At 42.1% G+C, this 17,612-nt stretch overlaps 1 protein-coding gene across 1 annotated transcript in view; it reads left to right on the top strand.

Moving 5' to 3' along the window:
* Window positions 1–17,612, top strand: part of PPFIA2 (PTPRF interacting protein alpha 2) — a gene marked incomplete at its 5' end in the record, with an annotated part of 237,474 nt that overhangs the window by 109,433 nt on the left and 110,429 nt on the right. Inside the window, one exon of the mRNA XM_083365122.1 lies at window positions 11,147–11,248. Within this exon, the coding sequence (XP_083221248.1) occupies window positions 11,147–11,248 (102 nt within the window). The remainder of the gene's footprint in view (window positions 1–11,146; window positions 11,249–17,612) is intronic.

Raw genomic sequence — 17,612 nt, 5'->3', positions numbered from 1 at the left:
CCTTGTACTTTCCTAAGCTAGGGCTGAAAACATCAGCATATTCCTGGCAGACAGTCTTCAGATCCACTGTTTGTGTTCTGTTAATTCAGTCACATGGATGCCCAGGGCATCAAACCAGTGTAAGACAATGAGGCTTGTGCGCTGGCCCTCAACTACCATGATGTCGAGGGGACCCTCAAACTCTCTGAATCATACTTTTACTGTAGCTTCCCCTTTAACCGCTATGCGGGAGTTTTGAAAATCTGTCAATATTAGATTTGACTGCTTGAGTCTAACTCTTTTTCCGCTGTGACTGCAAATGTACTGGAAGGTTCTTTGGGAAATTATGGACAGGGCTGACCTGGTGTCCAATTCCATTGAGCATGGAATTCTTTGAAGCTTGACTTTTAGCCTAAGCTTTTCTTTAAGGAGGCGATGGGCTCCTGTTCTCAGAATACTACTTCATCCGGAGCACTAGCCTACTCTGTTTTTCCCCGGGGCCCCTGTACCTTTCCTAGGGAAGTCTTCTGGTGGAGATTCCCTTTGGCGACCTTTACAGACGATGGTGATGTGGCCCTTTTGCCACATGCTCAGCACACCACCGTACAAAATGTGCACTCAGAGCACTGGTGTCAGCCTCCACAACCTACCTTCTCAAATGGCCACTTCCCTCTTTCTGGGAACTTCTGCACCGGGTCAATCTCATTGTTCACATCCAGGTCGTCTGCTCTTTCAGACTCTTCATGGTGGACCATTGTCTGGCTGGGGACAATCTTTGAGGGTCGTAAAGCTTTGATAGCTCCCCCGGCAGCCTCTTCTTCCATTGCTTCTTTCAAGGTGTCCTGGAACATCAAAGTCTCCTTCGCAAACCCCCTCTGCTGTAGGTCTCTGTTTCTCAGGCCACATACCAGTTGGTCCTTGAGCTGATCTTCTAACTCTGGGAAGTCGCAGACCCTGGACGCCTGTCTCAGGGCAGCCACAAACTCTGCAGGTGTCTCTCCAGGTTGCTGTACCCTCTGTTCGAATGTGTGTCTCCAGACAATGACAGAGAGCTTTGGTTCGAAGTGCTCCTTAAGTTTCCTCTTCAGCTCAGGGTAGGTAATTGACTCCAAACTTTCTGGGGCGGCTAGATTTTCTTCTATGTCAAAAGTCGCCTGGCCGCACATGCATAGCAACGTGGCAGCCTTTAAGCCGTCTTCCCTGACCTGGTTTGTTCTCAAATAGTTTTCGACCCGTGAGACGTACGAGCTCCATCGCTCTGGGTGCAATATGTCGACTTCTGAAAGCTTACCAACCTTTGCCATGGCTGACTGTTACTAGCCTTTCAATGCCTTATGCTGCAAAGGGCTTCTGTGCTAATCCTAGGGACAGATCTCTTAGGATAGGGATGCCTCCAGCATGGCTTGCTGGCAGGCAGAGGGGGCAACGTGGTTCCTACCAGGGCACTGATGCCTGCTCTTACCCCTAGTGACTCTTGGCTCTTTCTTTCTTAACAGCACATCCCACCTTCGTTGCCACTGTTGAATATATAGCCTTTTAAAACCATATACACTTGTTGTGACTCAGGGCCAGCCTGTGGGTCCGACAGCCGGGTCCGATGTATCGGAGGACTCAGATGTGGGGGAGGAGGGAAACGAACCGGCTGATGATGATTTGGAGGCTTTGCAGAGTCCTCAGCCGGGGACCTCTTCTCAGCTGTGTGAGCCCGAGAGTGCGGAGGATGATGACCCACAGCTGGCCCTGTTCAAGGACGCCCGACGCAGGAGGCAGACGAGCAGGGACAAACAAAGAAAGACTATGGGACTCCTCGGGAGGAGGCACAGGGAGACCACGCCCTGAGCTCTCTATAAAAGAAGTGTTTGGGGAGGGGCTGGTTGCTGAAAGCAACTTTTTCCGCTTGAGAAGACAAGCTCTTGTGTTTTTGTTAACTGCGTAATTAAATCTTGGCAGAAGCCTTTTAGCCTTGGACGCTCTCCAGTCTCTTCTTTCTGATAAGGGGTTTGTTAGAAGAGGGCTGGTTCAGAACAACACTGTAGACTTGGGACATTATGACAATTATTTTTAACAGTTCTGTTTATCACTTAAAATCTGAAGGAAATGTAAGTTTTATTGTAGGTAATAGATTACATTGCTGGCAGTTTTGCTATTAGCATGACTTTTGGCACTGACTGATGGCCAAGGTGTCTAATTATTGGCTAGAATGTTTATGTTTCCCTGCTATGCTTTTAACACTTTTCTAATGAGATGATCATAGCACTTTAGGCAGGCTGCTGCTATGTTTGTTTTTGCAGGTTGTCACCAGTCTGTTTCTTCGCTATCCTTGATCAGGAACATCTGTTGAAATCAGATTCTTGTGTTTCTCTTGTCTCTGCTGGGTCTTTGAATGTGTCACTTGTATATTTTTTTAAAAGCCAAGGCATATTTGCTGTGATTTTTTTTTAAATCCCATTTATATTCCGCCCTTCTCCGAAGACTCAGGGCGGCTTACAATCTAAGCACAAATCTAAGTGCAGATAATGCAGTACTGAGCTAAACAAAGCAATTAATTTGATCCATTATAAGGCATTTTCCTCTATTTATAACACAGAAGATAGGTTTATATAAGTGATGCTGCATAAGTAACAAGGTTCAAACAATAGATGTAGAAGGGGGGGAAACGAAAAGGGAAGTGTTGCCTTTCTCCTTAGAAGTCAGTTATGATTCTGATCATCTTCCAGCCAGCTTGAGAAACCTGAATTATTAGAGTAATGCGTTTCTCCTTCTTCCCAAATTGTTCTAACACTTATAATCAGTCCGGCTTGTTGTTGTTGTTGTTGTTGCTTTGTGGTCAAGAGCTAGGCATTGCAAATAGAAGCATGGAACAGTGGAAAAAGTGGCACTCCCCACTGGTTATTTTGGCAAAGAAGTGCAGAAGCCATAATTATGGGGTATTTTTGTTCTGCTAGAAAAAAAAGAATTTCTCTGGAGAATATTTGTTGTCATAAATCAATCAAATATTTAGTAGAGCAGCATAAATGCTGAAAAAATACAAGCATTTCAGTAATAACTAACAATGCTGTAATATTAAAACACTATGATATCTCTATAAATATTCGTTGGTTTTTATTGAAAAGTTTTACAGTACATTTTTAAAAAGAAAGAACTCCCTCCCCCTCCCCTCCCCCTTACCCTCCCTTACCCTCCCCTCCCCCCCCCTGACTTCCCAGAGCTGAATATAGGGTATAAACTTTACAAACTTAAACTAAAATGTGCTAACAAGCTAAAATAAAACATTAAATTCTATTGCACTTTAACTCACCTTAAACATACTGTTACCTTCCCACCGTAGTGGTCCCTACTTTTCTACTTGCATTTTTACGTGCTTTCGAACTGCTAGGTTGGCAGAAGCTGGGACAAGTAACAGGCACTCACTCTGTTATGCAGCACTCGGGATTCGACCCGCCAAACTGCCGACCTTCTGATCGACAAGCTCAGCGTCCTAACCCACTGAGCCACCGCATCAAGAATACTCTGTCATATATAATTAAGTATAAAGAAAAAAATATATACTTGAATATGTCTAAGTAGTCTGATGTTTGTAGTTCCAGAGTAATTCTTAAAACCATTGAAAGAAATAATGTTTTTGAAAAAAATATTATAACTAGATTAGTGGAGGCAAGAACCATTTCATTCTTTGAAAAGCAAAATATTAGAAAATGTGCTGAAGAAAACACCTTAACTGATTTTTCTCCTTTAGAAAAATACCTTCTTCTTGATATTATGCTCAGTTCTTCTGTACGGGTACTTACAGTATATGTAATTGGGAATAATGACTGCCAACACCATTTATCAGCCTTAGATTGATCTTCTACTTTGTGGGATTTTTTTTCTCCAGGCTTAGCCTTAAGTAGACATCTTGTTCTTACACAGCCACAATTTCCATGTTTTTCCATCCCTTAAGACAAGAAAAGACACACAGACTCCTCTAGATGTTGAAGTCCCAACAATGATGAAGAATGATGCATGTTAATTTACTAAAACTGAAAGGGATTTTCATTGCTCACTCCTGCCTTAACTGGAGCACATTAAAATGCCTTAAATCCATTCTTGTCTCATCCCCATTTTTATACTGGGCCTTAAAAGTTTTGGTTATCAAATTATGATCCCTTATCTTTCAGTCCAATCATGAAAGCCTTGTTTGGAATACTGAATTTGTGAACTTGCTTTTCTTGTGCAATTAAAGCATCTGATTTAGAAACCTATAAAATATAACTTAGTTGCCTTCTACTATTTGTGTGTGGCACATCATAAGAAAATTCTTTACACAAACCTGCTTTTATGTTACATCTAAGTTCTGGATCTTTTCACTGTTATGGCTAGCAATAAGCTTTTAACTAAAAAGCTTCATGTTTTGGCGAGTAACTATTTAGATTTGCTTTAATAAATAAGCAGATAAAGACTTATTTTGGGAATATGGATTGGAAATTTTATTCATTTTTGAAAGGAGTAGGAAGGTAAGAGGAAGGCATTGTTTGAGTGACATTTCTGGTACTGCCCCATTGGGCAAGTGTAGGTAGCTACAGGAGGAGTATTGATTGCTTTATAGGGTTCCCTGTTGGATCTGCAGTTGTGAAGGATAGATAGAGGGAGGTAAATGTGCATTATATACACACATATGTATTTATCATTTATATTCCACCAATTTCAACAAATGCTAGGGAACACATATAAAAGTATAAATATCTTAAACCAATAATTAAAACCTGAAATGATAAATGTAATTGCCCTAATTAAAAAATAATCCCAGCTCAGACTCAATATAATGTTACAATTATACAAGTTATGTCAAGGTATAAGAAGGATAAGGAAGGAAGGGGTATTTATCTGAATCTGCAGGAATTAGATAAGATTCTGCTGGGTCCGGAGAAAGGGATGATATCTAAGTGCTATAAATTGTTGCTAATCAGGGTAGTAGGGGAGGAGGTGGTAAAAGACGCAATGATTGCCTGGGGGAAGAATTTAGGTTATGCACTTCCACTTGAGAAATGGGAAGAGATTTGGTGAATTAATATGAGGCTGGTGGTTTCCACATCATATAAGGAGAACATATACAAAATGCTTTATAGATGGCATCTCCCTCCGGCTAGACTTTCCAAAATGTTCCCCAGATTGTCGGCCGATTGTTGGAAGTGTGGTAAAGGGATTGGCACGTATTATCACTTATGGTGGACATGTCCGGAAGTGGTTAAATATTGGATGAGGATCCAAAAATGGATAGAGGAAATTACAGGGTGTTTAGTTGAACTTAAACCAGAGACGTATCTGCTTGGCTTCAGGCCTGGAAATATTCAAAGGGGAATATGGTATTTGGTTTTACATATCTTAACGGCAGCAAGGATGGGGTATGCTCAATTTTGGAAGGCAAATCATACCCCGCCGGATGAAGCTATAATTAGGAGAATGCTTGATTGTGCAGAAGCAGACACATTGACCAAAAAGTTGAAGGGTAAAGAAGAGACACCAGCATTTCTATCATGGAATAAATGGTATATTTGGATGGATAAAAGATTAAAGAAATGAGGGTGGCTTGGAGGTTGGTCAAAAATGAAGTGATATAGTTTTTGTTAATGAATAAGCTTTGGAGTTGGATAGTTATAAGAGATTTAGTGAGTGGAATATAATTGTAAGTTTAGAAGTAGATATAATTTGATTTTTTTGAAATGGTTTCCAATTTTTTGATTTCTTTGTTTTCTGTATATTGTAAATGTTTTTTTCTCTTTGTTGGTGTATGGTGTGTTTTTAACACGAAATGTAAATAAAGACTTATATTTTTCAAAAAAGAATTTCTGTGGCTACATTGTTCTAGAAAGATGGGCTATTACTGAGACAGGCTGTTCCCCCAAGGGACCCATAATATTCCTTCCCAATTTGACTGAACAGGACAGGAGTATTCTCATTGGAGGAATTAGTCTTCTGGAAGCCTGGATCTAATCTAAGCTTTTAAAATGGAAAATTATGCTTTTCAACAGATTCTGCCCTTTACTGTTTCATATATTGGTAGAATTATTACTGCTGATTAATTCAGTGCTTAGATTATTATGGTGTTGTTTTGTAATTATTGTTGGAAGCCTACAGTTTCTTTATGAATTTAATGGTGTAGTTCTGTCTGTCAAACAGCATTAGTTCTGCAGCAGCTTCTGTCTTGAGGCTCCTTAAACTATGACTGACCATGCAATATATCTAAGGGAAAAAATAATTCTAGATGACAACATTCCTTTTTCTGTGCATCTGTGAGGTAAATATGCAGCAAAGATCATTATCATCAAAAGTTGTTACATAACAAGGTAGAACTAAAATTTGCATTTTTAAATTTTAATTTAAATATTTGCTATAAGATTCTGCTATTATACACTTCCTAATGATAAGCTACATGACCATTTTCAATCATTTAATCATTTCTAGGCCAACAAATGTATTTCATGAAGCTTGTGTTCCTGCTATTATTATTGTTTCTCTCAAGATTCAAGCCTGATAGAATAATCTCATTTTAAATATGAAAGATAAGCTTCATTTTCTTATGAAGCTTCTCAAAAAAAAGCTTGTGGATATATTCCAAGAAGATCTTTTTTTGTTGTTTCTTTTCACAGCAGAGAAATGAAAATGCTTAGCTCAAACATAACCTCAGTCCACTAGATCTAGTAAAACTCAAAATGGGCTGTGTCAGGGTCTCTCACATTCCCCTTGAAGTTCTTCACACTTTTTACCTGCTTAACAACCTGAGACATCATTTCAAAGAGCAGGTACTATGGCAGGAAAGGTTCACTCCTAGGTCTTATCAGTTGGAGCTCTATAACAATCAAGGCCCATAACATGTCCTTCCTGCCAAACCTGAGTAGACATAATCGAAAAGAGGCAATCCCTCAAAGATTGTAGAAATCTTCCTATAATTCTCACCTACATTTTAATTAATTTTAATCTATCTACATTTGATCCAAGCTCAACTGCAATTTTCAAGGCCAACTTGGAAGACCAAGATATATTTTCTTTTGGAATCATGTTAGATTTGTTTATTTGTTCTAATGTGCTGTTCTTTGTTTTATTAATTGACATTTAACAAAATTCTGTTCAGTGGAAACTATATATTTAGGAAGAGAGAAAAGAAATGTTCTGGCCACATTCTTGTATGTTGAAGGATGGGTAGAAAACTCAAAGCAAGGCTAAGATTCCTCTTTCTAAAAACTTTACCTAGAAGACCCATGAAAATTCTGATGCACTTCTTTTAAAGTGAGAAGGCATATTGGTCCTCGCAGAACCCTTTAGGAGCTGTATAAGACTGATAGGTGGGACCACGATGCACAAATTCATGTTCATTTTGCTGCCATGTTACTCTCTCTCTCTGTCTAGCACAGACAGAGAGACACAGAGAAAAAAGAACAAAGAAACAGGCAAACAAGACTAACGGAAGAGAGAGACTTGTTTATTTTATTCTATGGCCATAGAGCAGAGCCAACAGCATGTGGTTCTGAGATAGCTAACAAAATGGAGTTGGGATAGGTGGTGTTGTGATTCAGGGTCAGCCTGTGGGTTCGGCAGTTGGGTCGGACGATTCAGAGGAGGAGGAGGGGGGTGTTGGAGAGCCTGCAGAGGACAGCCCTGAGGCTTCGCAGAGCCCTCAGCCAGGCCCCTCTCATCTGGTTACTATGCAGACCCAGCTGTGTGAGCCTGACAGTGTGGATGAAGATGACCCACAGCTGGCCCTGTTCAAGGATGCCCAACGCAGGAGGCAGTCAATCAGAAGTAAACAGAGGAAGGCAATGGGGCACCTCGGAAGGAGGCAGAGAGAAGCCACGCCTTGAACTGTTTAAAAGGGGAATGTGTGGGAGGGCTGGTTTGCTGAAGGCAACCGTTTGAATAGCTCCTGTTTCATGGTTCGTGTTTTGGTTTTGCTCTGTTTGCTCTGTTTTGTGTCAATAAATTTGGCAGGCTTAGTTCCAGCCTCTTGCCTTTTTGTAAAGGGGCTGTCCCTGCCTTTTCTGCAGGGCCGGTAGTAGGCTGGTACAGAACAGGTGGGCTTTTATACCTTCTTTGGGCTTTGTATTTGAGGTTCTTCCTGTTCCTGTGGCTTTGTACTTGAGGTTCTTCCTGTACTTAGACCTGAGCTTGAGTGTGCCCTTTTGGTATTCTAATGGTGGTTGGTTAATCCTATTGTGTCTTAAAGGTCATGTCTTTAGATTTTGGGTGGGGGATGCAGATTTTAGTGATATTTGTCTTTCTAATCCCATCAGCTCTAAGCTTCCTGGCCCCAGTCTTCCTGAATGAATCACCAAATCTGCATTTCTAAAAGCTGGTTTCTATTTGTGGCAGAGAGACTTGTGGGGGATGGTTTCTGCCTAGGATTTTTCTACTATTCTTTTGGGGAAAATATAATATTCTACCTTTTTAATATCCCCCTAAATGTTTTCTTCTCTGAGGGGGTGCTGACGTCCTACAATAGGAACTATACTCTTGTCTGTAACCTTGTCCTACTTTCTGTTGATGTTGAGTTCAGGATTATAAGGAAAGAAAGCCCAGAAGGTTTTATTTTGCCTATCCTAACCCTAAAACAGAAGCCATTTCTCTACTCCAACAGTCTGCTAGGTGACTGGGAGAAAGTGTTAGCACTCTCTGTTTCCCAGTGTTGAGACAGCTGATTTGTTGACTACTGAGAAAACAGCTTTGGGCCTCCAAGGTCTCACTGCCTGCATAGGGATCAAATCAACCAATTGTGATGCCTATGAGACTGAGAGAGGACACTGAAAATGAGACTGTATACTTTTCTCTCCCTGTAAAATGCATGACACAAGTAAAATAGAACTATTTTTGCCCTTTTTATTCCTCTGTAGTTATGCTTGGGTTCTTATTATGTAATTATTTTTTCTTAGTGTTTTTGGATTTGCTGTACAATCTTTTATTGAACCAGGATTGTAATAAGCCCCTTGCTTTTTTATTTTTAGATGGTGCATATAAGCATAGATAGCACCACATCAGGTTAATTAGAAGACAAATGTGATATAAAAAGATTTTGCACAGTGCTACATCTTAACTAAATGGTCAGAATTCATTTGTGAAGACTCATTCAAGAACAGTTTTCAAGCAAAACAATGTCACTAGTGATCCTATAATTATTTCTTTTCTAAAAAAGTTATTATCAAATAAAAGCAATTAAGCCAAAGAACTTAGTTCATAAATAAATTGCCCTGAATCCAGATATTCCAAATTTAGTACATTAGGATAACGAGCAATTTATTTTTCTGAAATTTATAAATAATCAAACCTGCAGTTTATTAGTTTGATAAAAGCCTAGTCTTACAGTAACCACAGACAGACAGAATATAACATAGAAACCATTCTTATTTATTATACTAGGCTGTTTTAATTACATACTGTATGAGTTATTTATAATTATTTTAGCAGATATTTGTCATGTAATACAGTAAAATAGTGAAATGCCAAAATCTTTTTATGAAGTGACTTTTACATGTCAAATTATTGTGAAGACATCTCACTGAGAATAAATACCTTTCCATAATCTGAAGATACTGCTTTGCAATGGAAGAGTAGTAATTTAAGTTGATAAATGCAAGCAGTTCATATCCTTCATACTTGGTTTATGTTTACATGTGTGTCTGTGTATACACTTACTATCTTCAGAGTTATTTTATTTTAACCTATGGCTTTGCTGCTAACATCAGGGAACATTGGTTTTGTCCCATGTAAGTCTGTAAAATACACATTGGTGCCTGTTGAAATGTATTTGTGTTTGCTCTGTTTGAACATATAGCTATTCCCTATGAAAGTTTCATAAAGTAAGCTCTGAAAAAAATCTATCTACATGTTTATAGGTATATCCAGAAGTGGTCTTTTATGGTTGCTAGATTTCTGGATCTATGAAAATATGATCTGAGCTCGTTCCTGTCTGTTCCAGTCCTCTTGTAGAACAGTTATGCCTAACTCCACTGAAATAAATACAAAATAGTAGTAACTGTGAGAGGGATCTCAGAGTCCTAGTAGACAATCACTTCAATATGAGCCAGCAGTGTGCTGCAGCTGCCAAAAAAGCCAACACAGTGCTAGGCTGCATTAACAGAGGGATAGAATCAAGATCAAGTGAAGTACTAATACCACTTTACAATGCTTTGGTAAGGCCACACCTGGAATACTGCATCCAGTTTTGGTCACCACAATGTAAAAAAGATGTCGAGACTCTAGAAAGGGTACAGAGAAGAGCAACAAAGATAATTAGGGGGCTGGAGGCTAAAACATATAAGGAACAGTTGCTGGAATTGGGTATGTGTAGTTTAATGAAGAGAAGGGTGAGGGGTGACATGATAGCAGTGTTCCAATATCTCAGGGGCTACCACAAAGAAGAGGGAGTCAAGCTATTCTCCAAAGCACCTGAAAGCAGGACAAGAAGCAACGGATGGAAACTAGTCAAGGAGAGAAGCAACCTAGAACTAAGGAGAAACTTCCTGACAGTTAGAACAATTAACCAATGGAACAACCTGCCTCCAGAGGTGGTGAATGCTCCAACACTGGAGGTTTTTAAGAAGAGACTGGCCAGCCATTTGCCTGAAATGGTATAAGGTTTCCTGCCTGAGCAGGGGGTTGGACTAGATGACCTCCAAGGTCCCTTCCAACTTTATTATTATTATTACTATTATTATTATTATTATTATTATTATTATTATTATTATTATTATTATTATTATTATTATCATCACTCTGAGTTGTAATTTGTGCATTCATATAATCCACCTTCTTACCCATCTTCATATACCTATTTGGTGATATTTCATTAACTGAAACTATGACATTGCTGGGTAAGGTTTTAGAGCCAGTAACCATGTTTATAAATTTCAGAATAAAAATGACGAATGATTTAACAGAATAACTACTATTGGGAGGATTACCTGTTCCTTTACCTTTTACTTTTTTGGGAAAAACAAAGAAATAGTTACAGTACTTTTTTAATTTTTATTTTATTTAATTTCAAAGTTTCTAGCAAAGTAATTCTTAAAGCTATCTGATTTTTTTAATCTAAAGAAAGATCTCAAAAGCATTTCATTATATTACATTTATCATTTTAATAAGAAATTGAAAACTGTTTATAAAATTTTCTGAAATAATGCATATTTCTGTAACTTTGCAGGAATTTGCTGCACTTACAAAAGAACTAAATGTATGCAGGGAACAACTACTGGAAAAAGAAGAAGAAATTTCAGAATTGAAAGCTGAAAGGAATAATACAAGAGTAAGTAGAAAACTCAATTTTAGACACCATTAACATAGGACTTTTACTAATAGAGCAGAAGTTATTGAAGAAATGTAGTAGCTATATTAGATCTGTACAGGTCTTGTCAGAGCAAACATATTCTAAGTTAATGGCATTGTATGCTTTTGTACTCTCTTTTTGAAAATTCAGATTTTTATATTTTTGAGATTACCGTAATTCTATTTTCAGGGTTATCTTTTAGAGCCATTCTTAAAATAGATTTTACTGAACAGTTTCAAGATCACTTGGCTTTTAATAGTTGCCCAGAGATTACTCAGTCTGGTTTTTGACCAATATATGAAATTGAATAGCTGACACCTGAATATTGATTGAGAAAATTTTGGCTGCTAATCTACTGACCTCAAAAGACCTTTTAGTGATCACTGATTATGAAACATTTTGAACTCATAAGTGATAAGTGTTCCCAGATAATTCTTCAAGATATCCAACTGTTCATAGCAGGTAAGTTCCAGAAAATGTTGATATATAATGGCTTATCTACCAGAAATCTTTCAAAAGAAGTGGTACAAAATTAACATTTCCCTCCTTTTTGCTGATTTTATATTCAAGATGCCAGAATTCTATATGAAATTTAGAATCAAATGATCATGATAATGACAACAGAGAATCGCATTAAGTAAGAAATAGATATCTTCTGTTCCAACAGCTCAGCCATTAAGCAAAATGGCACAGAGAGAGAGAGAGAGAGAGAGAGAGAGAGAGAGAGAGAGAGAGAGAGAGAGATTGCGAATATCCCTAGTTGCTTCAGTCTCATTCAGATAACGTTTTCTCATATGGTGGCCTGTGCCAACTTGTTTCATTTTTCCTTTTGTTTGCCCCTCTCCCAGGACTAAGAAATTACTTAGGCCAGGGCTTTTCAACCGGTGGTACGTGTACCACCAGTGGTAGGCGAGCCCCTGGCTGGTGGTACGCGAGCCCAGCCTAGCTAATTACAGTAGGGGAGGGAACAAGTCAAAATGGAGCCGCACAGACCTGGAGATCAGCTGGAGTGGCAGAGCTTGCCTGAATCCCCAGGATCTGTGGCGACATGCTAATTGGAGCTTCCGGTGCACCCGGAAGAGAGAAGGAGGAGGGCGGGGAGAAGAAAAGATATAAAAGGGGCAGACCCAGCCTGTTTTCAGAGGAACAGCGAGTGGAGCAGCAAGCCAGGAAGGGTGAGTGAGCAAATGGTGTGTTTGGGGGAGAAGGGCTAGCAAACGAATGGCTTTTGCCCAGCTCACTTAGCAAGCAGCCTATTTTCTGCAAGGAAGTGAGGCCTGTTGGACCTCTTTTTTTTGCCTATCGGCATGGAAAGTGCTCATCTTGTTTGAGCTGGGCTTCCAAACAGCGGCTTTACCATTTGCTGAAAAGGGGGTGGGGTTCCGGCACCCTTTTTCAATGGAGTTTGTGGAACTAAAAAAAGTTCAGTCAGACCTTCCAACTTCTTGTGAGAAAAAAAAAAAGATCTCACAAGGAGTTGGAAGGTCTGACTGAACTTTTTTTAGTCCCACAAACTCTGTTTCCCTGCAACAGAAGAGAAACATGCCAGAGCTGGAAAGGAGGTTAGCAAAACAATGCTTTTGGGAAGTGGGAGGAGCTGTGCTGTGAGGAGAAGCAGCAAGAAATGGAGCTGCTGTTTCCAGAAGGAAGAAGGGAGACGTGGGAAAATGCAGGGCAGCAAGCAAGTGCTATTCTCTGCTCTGCATCCCTGCGCAGAGTTGTTCTGTTGACAAAGGACTGGTGGATGGAGGTGGTGGTGGTGGGGCTGACTGAGTTCCAGCACCTTTTTTCTTACATAAAAAGCACTGCCTACGTATATCCTTTTTTTTTACTCTTTCTATCCCAACATAGCCTCTTCCATTCTTGTAACATGCTGTATCTCCATAGCATTCGCAAAATTATCTCCATAATGTTCCCTCTTTTGTGAATGCCACTTTATCTTAAATGTACCCCTCTTTCCTCAACTTTCCTCCCTCCCTTTTTTTCATCTGTTACCAAATTTCCTTTCTGCACCTCTGTTCTTTTCATCCTATTTCATTCCTCATCAGTTCCCTTTTCATACGTGTATTTGTACACAAATAGCAACAGGTTGTCAACCATTTCTGCAGGCTCAGACCTTATTGGCACAAAGTGTGTGCATGCATGACCAAGCACACATATGCTTTATTTTTATCTTGCATGGAAACATTTGTTGTTCCATCGGAGATTCAGCAAGACACATAGCACCATTTACAAGGATTGATGGGTAACTGCCCTTACTGTACATATTTTTTCAACATATTATAAAAACCATGTATTTTCAACAATAACAAAAGAAAATGCCTGCATGTTTATGTGTGCTTTTGCATTCATCAGACACTGCTGTAGCTTTTGTAATTTTCACCTACTTCTTCCCATTCTCTTAAAGACAATAACATTTTTGACAACATGTATACATACCATGTCACTGGAATATGAAGCACAGTGCAATGCATTGTACACTTTATATGGATTCATACAGTTTCACCTCAGGCCAAAGGAATAAATATCACACATGGCACACAACCTTCCTCCCTTCCTAGACTAACTGAACCCTGGTCAAGACACACTGATATGTGCACACACACACACACACACACACACACACACACAGAGAGAGAGAGAGAGAGAGAGAGAGAGAGAGAGAGAGAGAGAGAGAGAGAGAGAGACAGACAGACAGACAGACAGACAGACAGACAGACAGACAGATATGTACATAACAGCTTGGTCTCGTCTGCAAATTTGATGAGTTCCCCATCTATCCCCTTGTCCAAATCGTTGGTGAAGATGTTGAAGAGCCCTGGGCCCAGAACAGAGCCCTGGGGCACCCCACTACAAGGAAAGAAGGAAGGAAGGGACAATGGGATAGAGGGAGGGAAGGAAGGAACCCACCCCAGTCCCACCCCAGTCTCTGGTAGAGACCAGAGACCCATGGATCCCTACCTCCACAGGCAGCCCACAACCTGAGTGATGAGCTGCCCACGCCCCCCTCGGCCATTGACTTTGCTTGTCAAAAAGTTGCAAAAGGTGATCACATGATCCTGGGGATGCTGCAACAGTCATAATTGTGAAAAATGGTCATGTCACTTTTTTCAGTGCCGTTGTAAATTCGAACAGTCACTAAGTGAATTGTTGTAAGTTGAGGACTACCTGTACTTTATCATTTTTTTTCCTTTTTTTGGTCAAATTTTTGGCACCTTGCTGGGTGACTGGTGGTACTCAGGTATTGCCTTATCCTAAAAGTGGTACAATGGGTGAAAAGGTTGAAAAGCCCTGGCTTAACATATCCCCCAAAAGTGCTAAAGACAAGCTCACTGACCTTAATTAGTTGATTAGAACCCTCCAGCTGGCTAGTACTGTTGCCTGAAATTAACTTTACTTTTACTTTACTTTACTTTTATTAAATTTGTATACCGCCCTTCTCCCGAAGGACTCAGGGCGGTTAACAGGGCATATATAAATAACAATACAAAAATTAAAAAGGAATTAAACAAATGCCCAATTAAAAATTACAATAGCAATAAAAGACCTATTAAAAACCCTAATGTTCCCCATCAGGCCAGACCAGATAATTCAAATAAGTGGGTCTTCAGACCGCGCCGGAAGGAGCGAAGGTCCGGTGCCATCCGGAGCTCAACCAGCAGTTGATTCCATAGCGCCGGAGCGCCCACAGAGAAGGCCCTCCCCCTGGGGGCCACCAGTCGACATTCCCTGACCGGAGGCACCCTGAGGAGGCCCTCTCTGTGGGCACACACAGGGCGGAGGGGAGTTGACGCCAGCAGCAGGTGGTCCTCGAGGTACCCCGGACCCATGCCATGTAAGGACTTAAAGATCATAACCAAAACCTTGAACCTCACCCGGAAGACAACTGGTAACCAATGTAGCTCGCGGAGCAAAGGTGTAACATGGGAGTACTGGGAAACTCCCAAGACAACTCTCGCGGCCGCATTCTGTACCAGTTGGAGCCTCCGAGTGGTCTTCAAGGGAAGCCCCATGTAAAGAGCATTGCAGTAGTCCAGGCGAGAGGTCACGAGCGCATGAGTGACCGTACACAGGGCATCCCGGTCCAGATAGGGCCGCAACTGGCGCACCAGGCGAACCTGGGCGAAAGCCCCCCTAGTCACGGCCACTATATGGTCTTCCAGAGTAAGCCGTGAATCTAGGAGGACTCCCAAGTTGCGAGCCCTATCGACGGGGGGTAAGGACTCACCCCCCATAAGAAGAGGTGGAATATTTTGAATGTCCCGGGATGCCGGAATGCACAGCCACTCAGTCTTGTCAGGGTTGAGCTGAAGTCTGTTCCTCCCCATCCAGGCCCGAACCGCCTCCAGGCAACGGGACATCACATCGAGGGCATCACTGGGGTGGTTTGGGGTCGAAATGAAAAGTTGGGTATCATCAGCATACTGATGATACCCAACTCCAAAACCACGAATGATCTCACCCAGCGGTTTCATGTAGATGTTGAACAGGAGAGGCGAGAGGAACAGGAGAGGAACTCCACAAGCGAGAGTCCTAGGGGTCGACCTCTGCCCCCCTGCCAACACCGACTGCGAGCGTCCCAGGAGATAGGAGGAGAACCACTGAAGAACTGTGCCTCCCACTCCCAATCCCCTGAGACGCCGCAGCAGGATACCATGGTCGATGGTATCGAAAGCCGCCGAGAGGTCTAATAGGACAAGGACAGAGGAATGTCCTCTGTCCCGAGCCCTCCAGAGATCATTCACCAGAGCGACCAATGCCGTCTCCGTGCTGTACCCGGGCCTGAAACCCGATTGGAATGGGTCTAGATAATCCGCTTCATCCAGGACCAGGGGAAGCTGGTGCACCACCACACTCTCAACAACCTTTGCAAGAAAGCGAAGGTTGGAGACCGGACGAAAGTTATTCAAAACAGCTGGGTCCAGAGCAGGCTTCTTGAGGAGAGGTCTCACCACCGCCTCCTTCAAGACGGCGGGGAAATTACCCTCACTCAAGGAAGCAGATATAACTGCCTGGAACCAGCCTCGTGTCCTCTCCCGAGCTGCATAAACCAGCCAAGAAGGGCACGGGTCCAATAAACATGTGGTGGAGCTCAGCCTCCCCATAATCCTGTCCACTTCCTCAGGGGTTACAGAATCAAACTCCTCCCAGATAATATCGACAAGACCGCCCGTGTCCTGATCATCAGACTCTGCCCAGTTGGAGTCCAGACCGGTCCGAATCTGAGCGATTTTATCCAGCAGATGTTGACCAAACTCCTCGGCACGACCCTGCAAGGGTTCCTCCCTCACCTCCTGATTAAGGAGGGAGCGGGTCACCCTAAACAGGGCGGCCGGCCGATTATCTGCGGACGCGATGAGGGCAGAGAAGTAATTACACCTCGCCGTCCTCATCACTGTGAGATAAGACCTAATAAAGGTTCTTAGTCGCAACCGGTCGGATTCGGATCGGCTGGACCTCCAACAGCTCTCTAGGCCCCGTTTCCGACGCTTCATCTCCCGGAGCTCCATGGAGAACCATGGAGCTCGCTGGGATCTGCACCGGGTCAGGGGCCGCAAGGGTACAACTCGGTCAAGTGCCCCAGTGGCCGCCCTTTCCCAGGCTTCCACTAGGGCATCCGCCGAGTTGTGAGCGATGGAGGCAGGTGGGGACCCCAGCGCTGCCTGGAACCTATCAGGATCCATTAAGCGTCTGGGGCGGTACCATCTAATTGGCTCCGTACCCCCACGGCGGGGGGTGGCAAAATGGAAGACCAGCCACAGGAGGTAATGATCGGTCCATGACAGGGGCATAATGAATGGAGAGCCCCCACCAAGATCATCAAACCACCGTCCAGATAAGAAAACCAGGTCAAGGGTGTGGCCTCCCTCATGAGTTGGTTCAGAAATTACTTGCGTCAGGTCCATGGCCGTCATGGAAGCCATGAACTCCCGAGCTAGCTCAGATGAACCTCCCAGGGATGGTAGATTGAAGTCACCCAAAACTATAAGTTTGGGGAACTCAATCACCAACCCAGAGAGGACATCGAGCAGCTCGGGCAGGGCTGCCGCTGCGCGACTAGGCGAAAAGTACACCAGCAGCAAGCCCAACTGCGCCCCCAGACCAAATCTCAAAAAGAGAGACTCACACCCGACTATCTGAGGAACGGTGGTCTCCCGCGGACATAAGGTCTCCCTAATAACTACCGCCACACCATATCTTAAATCAGTTTCTCACTGAAGGCTTTTGTTCTCAGGTACACAAAAATTAATCATAAATATGTGCACTGGTCAGAATTTTTCTTAATTTCCATTTATTACTGTTGTATTTATGAATAATCACTAAACAAGGGAGTTGCTAACTG

This window comes from Vipera ursinii, assembly GCF_947247035.1.
Source record: "Vipera ursinii genome assembly, chromosome: 6".
In the NCBI taxonomy this organism is placed as follows: domain Eukaryota; kingdom Metazoa; phylum Chordata; class Lepidosauria; order Squamata; family Viperidae; genus Vipera; species Vipera ursinii.
This window is presented reverse-complemented; position numbering and strand designations above follow the sequence as displayed.